This window comes from Sander lucioperca, chromosome 20 (assembly GCF_008315115.2).
Source record: "Sander lucioperca isolate FBNREF2018 chromosome 20, SLUC_FBN_1.2, whole genome shotgun sequence".
Taxonomy (NCBI): Eukaryota; Metazoa; Chordata; class Actinopteri; order Perciformes; family Percidae; genus Sander; species Sander lucioperca.
In genome coordinates, this window is record NC_050192.1 from 1,619,018 (window position 1) to 1,635,832 (window position 16,815).

At 40.9% G+C, this 16,815-nt stretch overlaps 2 protein-coding genes and 1 long non-coding RNA gene across 3 annotated transcripts in view; all 3 read left to right on the forward strand.

The window, feature by feature from the left end:
* aldh1l2 (aldehyde dehydrogenase 1 family, member L2) overlaps positions 1-4,960 on the forward strand; it is a 34,582-nt gene extending 29,622 nt beyond the window's left edge. Inside the window, exon 24 of the transcript XR_004896019.1 lies at positions 4,906-4,960. The gene's annotated coding sequence lies outside the window, so the exon portion shown is untranslated. The remainder of the gene's footprint in view (positions 1-4,905) is intronic.
* Positions 4,961-4,988: 28 nt separating this feature from the next.
* Positions 4,989-8,086, forward strand: LOC116042055. The gene is made up of 4 exons (XM_031288181.1): positions 4,989-5,254; positions 5,568-5,704; positions 5,793-5,990; positions 6,888-8,086. The coding sequence occupies exons 1-4, from the start codon at positions 5,189-5,191 to the stop codon at positions 7,945-7,947; spliced, it is 1,461 nt and encodes a 486-aa protein (XP_031144041.1). The 5' UTR covers positions 4,989-5,188; the 3' UTR covers positions 7,948-8,086.
* Positions 8,087-15,638: 7,552 nt separating this feature from the next.
* Positions 15,639-16,157, forward strand: LOC116042057. The gene is made up of 2 exons (XR_004103100.2): positions 15,639-15,814; positions 15,913-16,157. It is a non-coding gene; the product is annotated as an uncharacterized LOC116042057 (long non-coding RNA).
* Positions 16,158-16,815: the final 658 nt, after the last annotated feature.

Below are 16,815 nucleotides of genomic sequence, written 5' to 3' on the forward strand. Positions count from 1 at the left end.
TATTCCATCACATTTTTTAAGAAAACGTGCCGCATAATCAAGGATTTTTGCCCGCAACAATCACAAAAAAACTCGAGCGCGAGCTGTAGTTCCAATGAGACAACCTGTAGGGGGACTGTGGATCTGTGGTACACATGTCAACACACAAACATACTGCATAGGCGTCACTTGGGCTTCCTGTCCGTCATTGCAGCCGTAGTCTATATCGACGACGTTTCATTTGCGCGATTGTTCAGGTGCCGCTGGAAATTCCGCCAGAAGTTCCTCATTTTGGCATTTCGGATATAAATCTTCAATAAATGCTTCTAAACCAAAAACTACACAAGCGGGCGTGTTCCAGCGATGTGATCCGAAATTGGAGAGAAATTATTAACATCGGAAACCAAGAGTGTATGTAAAACACTGCAGTTCCGTCTATTGACTGGTGTTTGAAGCCAAAGTGTTGACGTCTGCGCCCTACGCCCGTGTTAACATCCACACGTGTATTTGGTTCAGTCTAGGATCTACCGTTCAACTGCCTTCTCTGGTTGAACGTTTCAAGTCTTGTTTCACAATCACACACTGGGCGTGGTCAGAAGTGTGCACCTGTAACCACAGCCTGCAGTGATGTCACTACGTACCGACACACCCTGAAGTACACTTCTACATCACTACAGCAGGTCGACAAGTTAAACCATGAATTTTCACACTTGCATAAAAACAGACTGGAAGCATGATTTGAGTTTTTATGAGGACCGACATCACGACAGCAACATGCAAGTTGATAAAGAAACTTCGGTAACACTTTAGAGTAACACTACATAAGAGTGACATGACACTGTCATGACACATCAACCCTAACCCTAGCTCTAACTCTAACCCTAACCATAACTTGTCATGAAAAAAACCAAATGACACTAAAAGAAGTGTTATGTCATAAACTTTATGACTTCTTTATAATGTTTATGACACGATGACAGTGTCATGTCACTCTTATGTGGATACCTTCAAGTAAAGTGTAACCGAAAGTTCCCGTTTAGAATGATTTCCTACTTGTTGGGCAGATTTGACTTTTCTTTTGAGTACACTACACAAATCATCCTTCAGGGACTTGCAGCTTAGTTACGACAGGTAATCCATTACAGTTAACATTGTTATATTTTATTTTGGCACGCAGCTGGCATCCAATATTTGAGATTTCATATATAGGATCACATTCACAAGCTGTCGTTAGGAAATCATGTTCAAGAGACAAACATTTAGCAGTGATGTTTGTTGTGAAAATAGTAATGCCAATTGAGTTTAGTAGTTTCTTGTGTTGACAGTCACTCAAATGTCAGATGTCGGAGCATTCTGCGTAGTATTACTGGTGACAATGTAACGTAGATGAAAAATAGCAAAAGAAATAGACAATTGTGATGGATTAACTGTCTCAGGCGTGTTTCAAATTATATATGTTATTATAAATGATTCACCTCTCCTTTCAGTATTGAAGATTTTTGATCAGTATTTACTTGTCACTATGTCAAGCTATGGTGAGCCATTTTTTTACATCATGTCCTTGCAGCTCTGTTCCCACATAACGTTAGAGATTCACTCTCTTCCCTTTGATAAATTTGACCTTTTATGTAAATATTTTCTAACAAAAGAAGGGAATATATATGTGATATATTTTTGTCAGACAGAGACAAACTGTATGTTATAACACTATATTATATTTGTTAAAAACACACCAGCTAGAGTTTTTTTTTTTTATTATCCATCACTCATATGAAGAAGTTGTGAAATGAGTATTATGTTTGTCCCACATTATCAGTAAAGGCAGCAAGGGCTAATAAGCAAGTGTTTTTTCTCCCCCTTTGAGAGAAAGGTGTAATATGTCTCCTCTATAAACAGTGTTCAGCCAGTAGGCTAACGTCATGCAACAGTAAATAAACTTTGATTTGAATATTACTGTGTAATGCTGCTGTTACTCAATAAATATGCAAACATTCTACATGGTGGGAAGAAGCAGTGATGCTGCTCTTGGTGCTACCAGTTATTTTGCATTGTGTACTTATATTTGATACATGGTATGGTCCCGTATTGTAAAAAGGAAGATTTCCAGGTCTTTTTTTTATTATAAAGCAGGTCGAGGTGCTATATAAAAACTAAGTATTAAAACGCTCAATCCACAGAGAAATGCACACCGCCTGTGACCGTTAAGACCCTTGCACACCAAGCAGACGGCCAAAAACTAGTAGTGACCTGGCCTAGAAGACTGACTGGGGTCGCCTCAAGTCGCCCCACTACTGTCCATGTCTCTGGCTGTCATCCATTCTTTCAGCAAAGAAGTCTCCCTGCGGTGGGGAGCAGAGGAACCAGGTTAGTTAGCTAACATTAGCTACTGATTCCACCTGCTTCATGTTTTCTTACGATGTGACAAAAGTGTGTAAATGAAACATAACGTTGTTACATTTTACTAATTTAGTGGCTGACTGGCTAACCTGGCTTGCTTGCTCAGTTGTCAGTCTAGCACCAACCACAGTGCAGAAAGAGAGAAGTCTACAGTCTATTGGTCTTTTACCAATACTATGTTCTAGTATGAGGGGCTGTTTAGGCCATATATCAAGAATGGGTGTACATTTTTGTGTGTGTGTTCACTTTTACCTCACACACACACACACACACATGAAAAGCTTGCACATACACCACTTTTACCTTACACAACAAAAACATGCACATATACTAATTCCACCCAGCACACACACATAAAAAGCATGCACATACACTACTTTCACCTCAAACACGTTACTTTTTCTCATAAAATCTTGTCGGTGTGCAAAGTAAAATGTTGTCTATGTGCAAGGTAAAAGTTGTCTGTGCACAATTTTCCAATGATGCTCTTCAGTGTGTTATTGAACTGCAGAGAGCTCCAGATGGCAGCAGATAGCTATAGTGCTTAGTTTCTGTCGCCCCCATGAGGAATTCACGCAGTTGCTAGTAGCCAAGGAGGACACGGAGGATTAAAAAAAACATGATGGACTCTTCAGAAGAGGTCATTATCTTCACTCGAGTTTCTGCGCGGGAAAGTCGCCGGACGCCACAATCTTCTGAACATAGTCATACTGAGAAATCCAGAGAGAGTTGTGTGGAGCTGATAGTCTTAATTAGCTTTATAGCAACTCATTTGGCAACGGCTTGAATGTAACGGACGTTCATTAATATCAAAAAGTTACACACTAAAGCTTTAAGTATAGAGAGACTCAATAGAGAATTCAACAACCATATTGGAACAGTTTCTGCTTTTCTGTTTGTTTCCAGCTTTTTTGACGAGCCAGCAAATAGAGATTGTGTAAATTCTTTACAGGCACTTTATGTATGTTTCCGCTCCTTGCTGAATATCAGGCTAAAGTAGGGATAATAGGGTAATGCCCTTGTTCCTGGGATCAAATCACGACCTTCCAATTGGTAGACAACTGCTCTACCAATCGGAAGGTCGGAGGTTTGAGCCCTGGCCCTGCAGTACCATGTCGAAGGGTCCCCCGGACAAGACAATAAACCCAGGTTGCACATTTTATGGCTGCCTCAGCCACTATGGTACGAATGTATGTGTGAATGGTGCCTGTACTAATTAAAAGTGGTTCACAGTAAGTAGCTGTTAAGACTAGAAAAGCGCTACATAAATGTAGTCCATTTACATTTATAAGCCTTCTAGAACTTATACTTCTCCAGCATTGGGAGTATGCTGGAGTATGACTAACTTTACCCAGTTCGGTTTCTCATTTGACATAGTTGTATATTCAAGGGGTTGAAAGGGTATTGTCAGTGTCTGTATTATTTATGACGGCTTATTCCAAGGCGTGGTGCCATTCTTTGCAAGTTTATGCCAATAGCCAGACAATGACTGATCAGTTTTGCAGTGATTCTGTACCGAGGGGCGGCCCCTGCCCTCATTCATAACTGTAGTCAGAACTGTAGGTTCTCACTGTGCATAAACCAACAGGATATAAGGTCTGTAGATACAAAATGAAAATAATATATTAGCCTAAATTATATTTAGCTGATGCTTTATCAAAAGCAACTTCTATTCACACACGCATGGAGATGCTAAGGAGCAATTTGGGTTTCAGTGTTGCAAGTTTAGAAGAGTCATTAGTGTTACGGAAGGCTGGAGAAAATGCGGCCCCAAAATGCAGAGGCGGAAACTGAGGAACGTTTGATGATTTAATAAACATAAAAGTATACAAAACCAAAGGAGTCCTGGAAAAGGCAGGCAAAAAAAAGGAAATCCAAAAAGAGGTCCAAGTCACAAAATAGGAAAACAGGAACACTAACACTAAGACAAACACACAGGAAAATAAACTGGCGACAAGACATACAATGATCTGACAACAGACAAGGGAAACACAAGGGCTAAATACACTGGGTAATGAGGTAATGAGGGGCAGGTGACACAGCAGGTGAAACACATTAGGAGAGACAGGGTAATCAACAAAGGCGGGAAAACACAGGAAGTAATTGGACAAGACAAGACAGAAAACCAGACTATCAAAATAAAACAGGAAACAGGAAAAACCGACAGAAAACATGAAATCAACTAAACACAGAAACTTGACACAACACTAGACAACACAAGGGAGAACAGAGAACACATGAATAAACAACAAAAACAGGAAACAGCAACAGAAATATATAAACAGGCAACAGAAATGCCCAAAACCACAACAATTAGGGCAGTTAAAGGACTAAGTAATGTCAGTTACACAGCTGTATCTATCTAAAGGTTACTAATGTTAGCTGACATTAGTCAGCCTATGTAACTGGCAAAACCAGACTAAGTAAGGCTGCAGTGATACACTAATGAGTGTTTTATTGCTTATGAACTTAACTTTTCACATGAAAAAGGAAAATTGTGTGATATTGATTTTTTTTTTAAATAAACAGTTGTGTGTGTATGTGTGTGTGTGTGTGTGTGTGTGTGTGTGTGTGTGTGCGTGTGTGCGTGCGTGCGTGCATGCGTGTGTGTGTGTGTGTGTGTGTGTGTGTTTGTGTATGTTTGTGTGTGTGTAACCGTGACACATGTGGAAGTAGAATGTATAGAATGTTCTACAGTTCCACAGGTGGAATTATGGCTTTCTACTCCATTATGACCATTCTCTTCTAAAGTCACTATTAACTTAGCAGAGGCACAGGGAACACATCTACACAGACCTTCACAGAGTCAACTATGGAAAGATTAGGATACTTAACAGAACAAACGTGCCGTACATCATTGCTCCACATGGATATCATGGTAAGATATTCAAATATACAACAGTTAATTGTTTCCCCTGAAGGCAACATTGTATAACAGTTGTATTTGGATCCTAAACTCTTGAAATGCACAGATTTATATATGGTCTATTGTCTAGTCTATGGTATATTATGTCTACTATGGTTTATTAAAGCTTGCAGATTGAATTCAAGGATTGTTTTTGAATTGTGCTCAGCACCAATAGCCAACCATAACTGTTAATAGTGTTGTCAGATTATGAACACAGATTTTCTTACAATCCATCCCAAGGAGAAGTGTTTAGTTGATGAGTAAAAGATGGCTGTTTCTACAGCCTGATGTTTTTTCTTCCTGTCAGAGTTCACCAGAGGAACTAGGAGAGGATAGGTGCAGTGATTTGGAGCTGCCTCTGCTCACATCAAAGACTTTGGATGAAGTGGTCATGTTATATTTGGGGTATATGACAAATGAGTAAGTCAGAGTTAAAAGTCATCAATCAGCTGGTTAAACACTGGTTAGATGTTTGTTTGGCTTAACCATTCCTAATCTCTTCTTCCAGACACTGGCTGTTGCTGGCAGCTGGCAACATTGATTCTGCCACAGTCATACTGCTGTCCGATCTGTGTCACGAGGTTGTCCAGACGGTCTCCGACAAGGTCCTGGATGTTGTGGCACCTCAGGTTTATAGCAAGACTTGGGGCCACACTTTCATGGAGAGTGCCAGCAACCCCAGCAACACTTCTGTCACAATGTACCTGTAAGTCAAAAGCTTCCACAGTAACTGTGTTATTCACTTCCATCTTCTTCTCAGGCATCATTACTCAGGTTGTTCTCATGAACCATTTGCACATACAGTATAGCTACTAAAGGAAAGCACTGTAAGCACTCCACATATGGCTGGGTCATAAAACACAACGCTTTCAACCCAGGGAGCAGAGTTAGCGTCCTTGGGCAAACAAAAGATGTTCACTCAGAAAATGCTTTTTTGTGTTTTTAATCCAAACCACAATCTTTTTTCTAATCTTAACTAGTCATTTTTGGTGCTAAAATTAACTGTCGGTGCCGCATGACGCTCACTTATTCACTCCTAAACTTAACTGTAATGTCAGCTGAAACGACCAGCAGCTCACAGTCACCTTTTGTCTGCTAAATTTAACCGCTAAGAAAAGCCAAACTTATGTGTTTTTGTTATGTGACCGGTCGTTACGTGACCAGCCAGCGGTCGCCGAATTTTGTAGGATATCATACGAACCCGTTCGTGTGAATGCGCTGCATTACTGTATGTCGACTCCAGATTCTAGTGCTGAATACTATCATCAGATGTCAGAGTTGAGTTTGATCCCTCACGTTCTGAAAAATGTTCAGAGGGCGATACCAGTAGGAAGTGTTTAAAGCAACACTAGAGAACTTTTCCCACATCGGTCCCCCTACAGGTTGGAAGCGGAATTGTCCATTACATTACATTGTCCCGTTCATTCGAACTTCAGAGCCGCTGCCCGATCTGGCAAACTTGCATAATGTAATGTAATGTAATGGACAATTCCGCTTCCAACCTGTAGGGGGACCGAAGCGGGAAAAGTTATCTAGTGTTGCTTTAAATGTCACTGCCCAGAGCAGATCAGTTGACTAAAATATGATTGTTTCTCTTTTTAAGGGACGAGATTGAATCTCCACAAAGGGAGCATAACTATCACTCAGTGACAGTGGATGATATCCAAGCCAGCCTTGGACATTCACTTCACCAGTGTCTTGGAGAAGCGCTAGAAGTCGTAGAGGAGAGTTCTGACGACTCTGAACAACTGCTGCAGCTGGTTGCAGAAGAGGTGGCCAAGAAGGTCAACCGCACACTGGCCGTTATCACGCAGTCAACTTCTTCCTCACCACTGGAGGAATCTGTTGAGTGTGTTACACCACAATCAACTAAACAAATGGTTTTTCATGTTGCCAACATACTGAGCAGATGCGTGGTCCGGAAGTACCAGATTAAGCCTTCTGAAGAATTACGCCTGGTCAGCGTTTCATCTTGGGCCTCCAGTCCAGACGACGAGAGCGTGGTTGAGGAGTTCAACTCAGAGAGTACCATCGGCTCTCTAGTGGAGTCACACAGTTCAGACCTAACCATTTCTGTGAGCTCAGTGTCTCCAGCCACTACCAAAGAGGAGTTATCCCAGGGAGAGAAGACCTTTCTGGCTGTGTTCCTTGGTAAGCTGCTGGACCACATCGTCCACTCCACCAAGACATCGGTGATGGACTTTAACTTTGATGGAATTTTGAAGAATCTGACGAGGATTGTGGAAGAAACAGGTATTACTCTCCCACAAACTGTTGGAAACCTCCACCGTACCATCTTTAAGAAGCTTTGTCTGGAGTTTGGATCCACAAAGCTACTGCGAGCTGCCATCGTGTCTGAAGGTATGGCCTTCGAGGAGGCGGTTGCTAGGGAATTGCGAGTACAGCAGCAGAAAGCTACACATAAAAAACCCAGCTTTGTTACAAACGTGAGGAGGATTTTCAGAAGAATAAGCAACAAAGTAGCTCCTGCGTGTGAAGTCGACACATTCAACAGTCAAGTGGCTCTCGTGGAGAGTGAATCGACACCCCGGCATCAGAAGAAACAGAAGAGCGCCGTCATCATCGGGATGTTCTCTGCCGTGGCTAGGATTCTGAAGAAGCCCTTCACCTCCAGCATCAGACGAGGATCACAGGATAACTAGCTCACACAAGTATCCAACATTCAGGGCCAGATATGCGTACATATAGTGAATATAGCGTTATCAATGCCATGGCCAACCCGCAGAAAGCGCACGCTGTGATACTTCAGCTTACGTCGTATTTACCAAACCTGCAGTTTATCGGGTAATCAGCGCCTTTCTCCGCCCACTATACCGTAAATTGTGCTGTAGCAAAGCGTTAAGTACTGGTGCTATGATACAGCTGAGTGCAGACTGCGATATTCCCACTGCTGATGCTATGACTGTATGAAATAATATTAGTAATGTAGCGAGGAGTTTAACAACTGCTGGAATGGAATGTGAACGCTGAGTCGGAGATTCGATGTCGTCTTTTGAGTTCTTCCAGTAACTGTAATACTATATGGCTTAATCTGCTGCTTAATCTGTAACACTTAATGATTTTGTGTTCACTCAACTGAAAAAGTGTGAAACTTTTCAGCTCATCTCCTTGGCCTATGTCTTCTTCTTGCTCGGATTACTGCTGCCATTTCACCAGGAGGCATATGCCAGGAAACCCGCTTGCGGCTGGTTTACACCTGCTTTTAAGAGGCGGAGAATTTTCACCGCAAAATAGAGGCGCGCTTTCACGGGCGGATTTTGTACATACCGCGGAATACATAATTAGGCACACTTTACGCTTCCCCTCCCATCTCTTTATGGAAAACTCCCACTTTCCCCTTCACCCTCCCATGAATGCATATGCATGACAAGGAAAAGCACAATTTGCTATTTTCAGTCCCCGCGACAGGCAGTCTGCGCTTTTACCTTAGTACGGTCTGTTTTTACATACCTCGCCATGCTTTTAGGCGCACGTTGTGAAACAAATACGCCTGAAGTGGGCGCAAAAGCGTTATTACATCTGGCCCTCAGTCTTTCCTCAATATCTTTTCTTTTCTGCTTTGCTTTCATCTTGAAAAACATAAAACTTTATAATGACATGGGTCATTTTTCAAGATGAATGCACACTCTTAAAATGGATGTGTAAGTCTAGTTTCCAAAAGTGTTTTTGGAGTTTGTACAGGGCCCAGGGTTATTATAGTAAACTAATACTGAAACTAAAACAAAAATAAGCAGTGACAAATATTGTTAGTAAACGGAAAAACTAAAACTAAACTGAAAACTACAACAAAGGTTAAACAGTAGTACCTGGTTAAAAAAAATAAAATAACAGTACATAAAAAATGAACATGAGCTCATTTCAGTTTTGGTTTTTTAGCTTTAGTCTGTGTCGTCAAGGTTGATTGAAACATTTTGGTTGCCTAAAAATGTCCTGGTCAGCCTTTGGTAGCACTTTGTCCCTGTTTACTCTCTTTGTCGCGTCATCCTCCCCAGCTCCACCCTGTCATCCAAATATGGTCAATTCTGGCTCCAAAACCCCAAGATGGCGCAGCCAAAATGCAAACTCCCCACTACAAAACTGCAGTTCACAAACCAATGGGTGACATCACTATGCTGCGTCCATTATTTTTCCAGTCTGTGATACAAACACATCTTTTATAAGAGTGAGGGCAGCACTGTGGCCCCCGTGTATGTTGGGTTTTCCCCGGGTGCTCCGGTTTCCTCCCACTTTTCAAAGACATGCAGCCCAATTGGAATCTCTTAATTACCCACACATCTGCATTTTGTCTGGACTTCAATAAATGCTGATAATAAAATGCTGATAAATCTAATAAACGGTTGTGATGTCTCTTTTGTCATTATTTACTATCAGAGGTAGAATAAGAGTCAGAGCACTTTCTCTAGAAATGTTGAAGGTAAACGAGTCAGCTGGTCTCCAGAAAATCTAATCCAACCGCTAGATGGCCACAAAGAAGCTTCACACTCACACGTCATCTCATTGTGACACAAACTAGCTGGGCTTAAAGGTGTATGGTCCATGTACTTGGTGGCCAACGGATTTTCGTTTTGAAAGGAAAAAAACAAAAACGAAAAACGGCCAGTTTCCCAATTACCATTAGTAAATAGGAAAACGGAAAACAACCCATTATTCGTTTTTTGTTTTGATATTAAAAAACGGAAAACGAAAAACAATCTCGTTATCCGATTGTCTTTGATGTATTTGTAGATGGAACTCGGAAATTAAAATACGTGTGTATAAGTCGTATTCCTTAATTTTGCATTGGTATTTTTTCGTGACCCGGAAGTTACTCCCGCCACGCCAAGACCCGCCCTTCAATAGCATTTATTGGCCAGTACCGCCTGTAAGATCCGTTCTGTGCATGCGCATAATTACGTAGTAGAAAACTAACAATGTCCATGTGCGATTTACAGTCTATGTTTGTACCATGTGTCAACACTTTACGACCAAACATTACAACTTTTTTATTAAATATTTTTTTATTAAATCTTTACAATAGTCATAGCTACAAACATTCGAAACTTGTCACTGATCCAAAACCGTGTAGCGACATCGTTGTTGTGTTGTTTACGTTAATGTTTTTACCTTTAATACTTCGTCTTGACTAATAACCATAGACTGTCTATTATTAATGCGATGAAGTGTAAACGTACATAAGTGTCCTTTTGAAGATGGGATGACAGCTCTCCCAGCCACCACCGTATACCACTATAGTAGCTACATGCCAACAGCAGTAAACACTATAGTAGCTACATGCTAACGGTCATCTTAGCTGGCAATGTTGTTAAATTCTCCCCAATTCCGGGTCACATTCCTGCTGAAACATGTCCGATTGTGTAGTGTTTGGTTCAGAAGCCTTTATCTGTGGCCATCTCTGGCCATCCAGTACAACACCATGTAGCAAATTAAATAAAGACTTCAAATTTTACGTTTCGTCATTTCTTTGCAACTTTGAAGGTAATTTGCTAACGCTAGCTAGCCTGAGCTAGAAGCCTTGCTTTGGTGTTATAAGTCATGACTCCGTCCTGCTTCAGGTCCATGTTTTAAATAAAGTTTAAGCATGTGTATACCTCTCACTTCATGTGTTTGTACTTTTATGAAAGTATCAGGTAAAAACAGGGCTACAAATGAGACCTCTCTGAGAGACCAGCTAACTCCTAGCAAACTATTATGTAGCTCAATGCTGGACATTTCACCCCTAATTCCGGTCACTTTACTGTATTTGTATTTGTTTAGTATTTGGTTTAGAAGCCTTTATTGGTGATTTTTACGGTACAAAGTCCTGCTACATACGTAAATAGCTAGCTATATGCTCCGCTATGTCGCGTTAGCATGCAGCTACAATAGTTAGCTATGAGTATGCTAACGTTAGATTGTAGTGGAACGAAGCAGCACTTTCTAACGTCAAAAATCACAGATAAAGGCTTCTGAACCAAACACTACACAATCGGACATGTTTCAGCAGGAATGTGACCCGGAATTGGGGAGAATTTAACAACAACATTGCCAGCTAAGATGACCGTTAGCATGTAGCTACTATAGTGTTTACTGCCGTTGGCATGTAGCTACAATAGTGGTATACGGTGGTGGCTGGGAGAGCTGTCATCCCATCTTCAAAAGGACACTTATGTACGTTTACACTTCATCGCATTAATAATAGACAGTCTATGGTTATTAGTCAAGACGAAGTATTAAAGGTAAAAACATTAACGTAAACAACACAACAACGATGTCGCTACACTGTTTTGGATCAGTGACAAGTTTCGAATATAATAAAGATTTAATAAAAAAAGATTTAATAAAAAAGTTGTAATGTTTGGTCGTAAAGTGTTGACACATGTTACTTATATACAGTCTATTTTTACAAATCGCACAGGGACATTGTTAGTTTTCTACTACGTAATTATCCGCATGCACAGAACGGATCTTACAGGCGGTACTGGCCAATAAATGCTATTGAAGGGCGGATCTTGGCGTGGCGGGAGTAACTTCCGGGTCACGAAAAAAATACCAATGCAAAATTAAGGAATACGACTTATACACACGTATTTTAATTTCCGAGTTCCATCTACAAATACATCAAAGAAAATCGGATAACGAGATTGTTTTTCGTTTTCCGTTTTTTAATATCAAAACAAAAAACGAATAATGGGTTGTTTTCCGTTTTTTGTTTTCCTATTTACTAATGGTAATTGGGAAACTGGCCGTTTTTCGTTTTTGTTTTTTTCCTTTCAAAACGAAAATCCGTTGGCTACCAAGTACACGGACCGTGTATATATACTGGATACACTGTAAATCCAGATATAGTTGTAATTAAACTTCATAGTGGTCACTACTTATTCTTTCATGTTTTGTTTAAAACCATATTCATTTCTAAATCACATTAGTTGTTTGTAATAATCATCTTAAGTATGCAGTGCACAGATCATATTTAGCAGAGATAACTAAGGATGTTAAGTTTCTGTATGGGAGGGGCGGGGTCATTGGAACTGTTCTTGGCTGAAGTGGTGCAAAGGCTCATGGGAGAAAAAAAACATGTTCTGATTGTTTTCTGTCCTGGTTAAAGTGTGTTTTAATAAAGTTCTGTTAATGTTTATGGTGTACATTGATGTTATCTGGGTTTTAGTTTAGTATGGTTGATTTAGTCTTCATGTTTGTCTATGTGGTATCTGACTATTTACCATTGTGATCTAAGTTTTTGGTATAAGGAGGATGCATGAACTTTACTCTACATGTACTGAGAACATCTGGAAATTGTTAACATGAGTAGAGGTCCCACCAAGACAGAAGAGACCTTTTTTGGAGTTGTGCCAGATAACAGGCATTGATTGGTTAGTTATCTGTCCAATGATATACTTACAAAATTACGTCCTATGTTGATACAATGCATTGAGATATATACATTGTCCACACAAAGAAAAGTTAGAGCGACTTTTTGAAGATTGGGTTGGTCGTCTCTCCAGATATCCATGGGTCTGTAAATTGATGCTGAAAACTCTGATGTAATAAATCTTTTTATATCAAGAGCAGTGTCTACGAAGTTCCTTCTCCATACAACGACAACACAGTGCTGCAACTGAAATATACCACATCTACATTTATTGTTGCACCATGACCGAGCCCGGGGGGGGGGGGGGGACTGATGAGGTCTGGACAGTGAGGCAGACCAAGGTCTAACATACATGCAGAACATGATGGAAAATACAATCTGAGAATTGTTATCCTTTCTGTTTTACTAGAACTAATGTATTGAGTACATTGTTCTTAAAATCAGGCTGTCATAAGGAAAAAAACATATTTAGAGCAGTTCTTTCTGTAGTTTTGTTAAGTATAACCTAGTCTGATTTTGTTATATAACCTGACTTGAGAAACTCAATTAATACAACTTGACCTGTTAAAGCAACACAAAAGCCGCTTTCCGACCGGAGGGATTTTTGCAGTTCCTAGAACATAAAATTCCTAGAACCCTTTTTTTCTTGTGTTCCGACTGGACCAATTTGGGGATTTTTAAGTCCCTCTGGCAGCAGTTCCTGTAACTCTTTCAGCTCCTACTTCAGGCCAGGCTCTTTTCTCTGTTCCCTTTTCAGCATATGAACCTAGGTCAACGAGGGTCGGGTTTCTGGTACATACAGACCAACAACGGGACAATTTTAACAATTTTCGCCATCTTATTCATCACTAATTTCACTTCTGACAACATTTTAGGTGAGAAATGAACTGTTTAGATTTGGAATATAGGCAGTCTGGTGAAAATCGATGCCGAATTGACAATTTGCTTCAAAGTTTTCAGAGTTGAGAAGCTCCATGAAGTGAGGCGACAGCCAGCAGGCCCCTGCCCCGGCCTCTAGCTCGTCACTGGGCCAGTCATGCTCAGAGACCCCGCTGTCAGCTGGAGGTCTCTCAGACCGCTCTCATAAATAAGAGGCTTTTATTTCGCCATTGACGGATTGTTTAAATATCACAACACATGTCCATCATAAGATTTCTTATTTTTTATTGTCTTTTCGGAGTTAAACTCCACAAGCGTGTCCTGTGGCTGGCCGTTACACACACACACACACACACACACACACACACACACACACACACACACACACACACACACACACACACATCCACATCAGGCAGAGGTGGGGGGAGAGAGAGATACGTTTCTCTTCGGGAGACTTGTTTAAATTATGACAAATATGCTATATACATTAGATTTAGTATTTAGTTCATACTTTTCTTGGTGTATTTGTTTTCTGATTTTAACACTATAAAGACCGTTGCCGTGCTTGCATCACACCCTTACCCCTCCTACCAGTCCCTATGGCCACTTGGCCAGTGGGAATACAATTGGAAAAAATGGTTTTGGGGGAGAGTAGTTAATAGATCTGTTTAGAAGTGGACTTTTCCTAGAACTACGTTCCTGTAACTACTTGGTTGGAAAGCGGCTTATGTAACTTTTAGCTGCAGCTGTAGTTCCAATGAGACAACCTGTCTCAATCCCTTGTGGGGCGAGGGGCTTAGGAGACGTTTTGGGCTTTAGTGGAAAGGGGGGAGGGACTGAGAAGTTGTTGATGTTCACATTTTTTGGCTAAGTCCTGAGGCCTATTTCACAAAAGCAGAATATCTAAATCCAGGATAACTGATAAAGCGAGGCTTGACCTAGTCTAATCTGTGCATCCTGGCTTGGTGCGTTTCACGAAGGCCAAGCCAGGCTGAGGAGGAGCGACTAGGTTGAGCCAGGCTGAAGTAATTCAGATAGATGCGCGTCCACGGCTTTCCTCAAAAGACCGCGAGGTCGATCACAGAATTACTGATGCCAAAATGGAGAAGACGTGTTGTGCATACTTTACACAGACTGAGCAGCAGATACTCATGGAGACATATGAGGAAGTGAAAGAAATAATCAATAAAAAAGGAAACACGGCCGCTGTAATACAACAGCGAGAAAAAGCGTGGCAAACCATCGCGGACCGCCTGAATGCGTAAGTAGGCCTATTACCCTAAACATATATATTTACTGCACTGAAACAGTTGGGCTATATTAACACCATTCATTGAGTTACTCTTTATTTGCAGAGATTAACAGTTGTACATTTCATTGTCCGTAAAAGTGAGCAATGGAAGTTTATTGGCTTGTCAATGTAGCATGAAGATTAAATAGAGTAGCCTATAGTCTACCCAGTAGCCTAACGTTAATTTAAAATGCTCAAATTATATTTTATCTCTCTCTCTCTCTCTCTCTCTCTCTCTCTCTCTCGGTATACCTATTAACGTGCAAGGCTGTTACATGTTGTGATAGTCTGGCGGTTTTAATGTCATTTCTGTTACTCATGTTCACAGAGCAAACATGACTGGCCAAAAAAGGACCTGGCAGCAAGTTAAAATCAAGTACAAAAACATCTTGCAGACTGGTAAATGTTTAAGATAAATTGTTAGTGAAACAATGTACTACACATTAGGTGTATAGATTAGCCTACTCATACAGTGACTGCTCATATTTAATATTATTTTGACTGATTTTAGCAGTAAAAAAAAAGACCCATACGTCTGGCACGGGGGGTGGCCCTGCTACCCCAGGATTAACCCCAGCAGAGGAGTTGGCCCTTGACATGAACAAAGGGAGGCCTGTAATTAAAGGGATCCAGGGTGGGACCTGCACCGACTCTGTCCCACCCACAGAAAGCTCCCACTTCATACAAGGTAGGCTACATTATTCCTATAGTAGCCTGAATATGAAACACAATCAACCATTGATATGATATCCATATGATATCATGTGGACTGTCTGACATTGTCTTGCAGTGTCTGGCAATACTGTCAGTCTTCTGGAGCCCCTTTATGATGACCTCGATCCGGTGAGTATTAATTATTAATGGCCCAAGGCCTGGCCCCTGTCAAACCTTTGTCAATACAATTCTGTTGAATCTGGTATAGGGTGAAGGCACATCTACTGCACAAGATGAGGAGGAAACCATATCAGTGGACTCAAGAAGACAGGAGGTACAGTATCATGTCAATCTTGTGGAAATACTTATTTAGTATAGGCTACATAATGGATAATAGTGATGTGGTGCTCATAGCAAATATATATTTAATAGGACCCAGACCCTGTGCAGGCAGACACTCAGCCTGCCAACATAGTAAGTATTACCCTGAAGAACAAATTCACACCATGCACAATTCCTGCTGTATTTAAGAAAGTATTGGTCTCTGACCAGTCTCACAGCAGCCAAGTCATAACTGATATGTGTTTTACAGAGTTCCCAAATGGTCAGGTCCCTATACACCACACACCTCCAGAAGCAAATTGATTTGGCAGAGATAAAAATTAAATTAAAGAAACACAAAATGCGGGAGATGGATATTGATATGGAAATCAAAAGAAAAACCCTGCAGAAACTGAACTTGGAAATTAAGAAACTGGAGAGAGAAGTAAATGATCATTTAAATGCATACTTTAAGAATATCAGTAACACAATGTATTAATCTTTTTTTGTTCTTCTCCCAAGCTCGCAGCAGACAAATGAGACATCTCCCAAAAAATAAAAAGGTCAAAAAACATTGTGGTGTCTTTTCTTTGATATATAGGCCTACTCTATACAATTAACAAACCAAAAACAAATGTGTGCTTCCAAAGCCAAATAAAACAGACATAATTCAGGAATCAAAAGTAATTTGCAACGTATTGGTCTCTGACCAGCCTGCCGTTGAGACTGTCTGGAAATAGTGCTGCATTGTCCCAGTCCATATCCAAGGCTACTCTGGGAGCCCTTTCCTTTCTCAGGCAGGCAATGTTGTGCAGGACAGTGCAGGCAACAGTGATGTCACAGGCCCTCTCTGGGGTGACTCTTAGGTGGTGAAGGCACTGAAAACGGGTCTTCAAAAGGCCAAATGCCATCTCGATGCGGGCCCTTGATCTTGCATGGGCAAGATTGTAAGTGTGCTGTGCTGCTGTCTGCGGGTCTGCAAATGGAGTCAGAAGAAACGGCTGACATGCATAG

Coding starts and splice junctions, on each gene's coding strand:
- LOC116042055 (XM_031288181.1), top strand. CDS start 5,189: ATGGAAAGATTAGGATACTTAACAGAACAAACGTGCCGTACATCATTG. Junction 5,255..5,567: donor TGCTCCACATGGATATCATG/GTAAGATATTCA, acceptor CTGTTTCTACAG/CCTGATGTTTTTTCTTCCTG. Junction 5,991..6,887: donor ACTTCTGTCACAATGTACCT/GTAAGTCAAAAG, acceptor TCTCTTTTTAAG/GGACGAGATTGAATCTCCAC.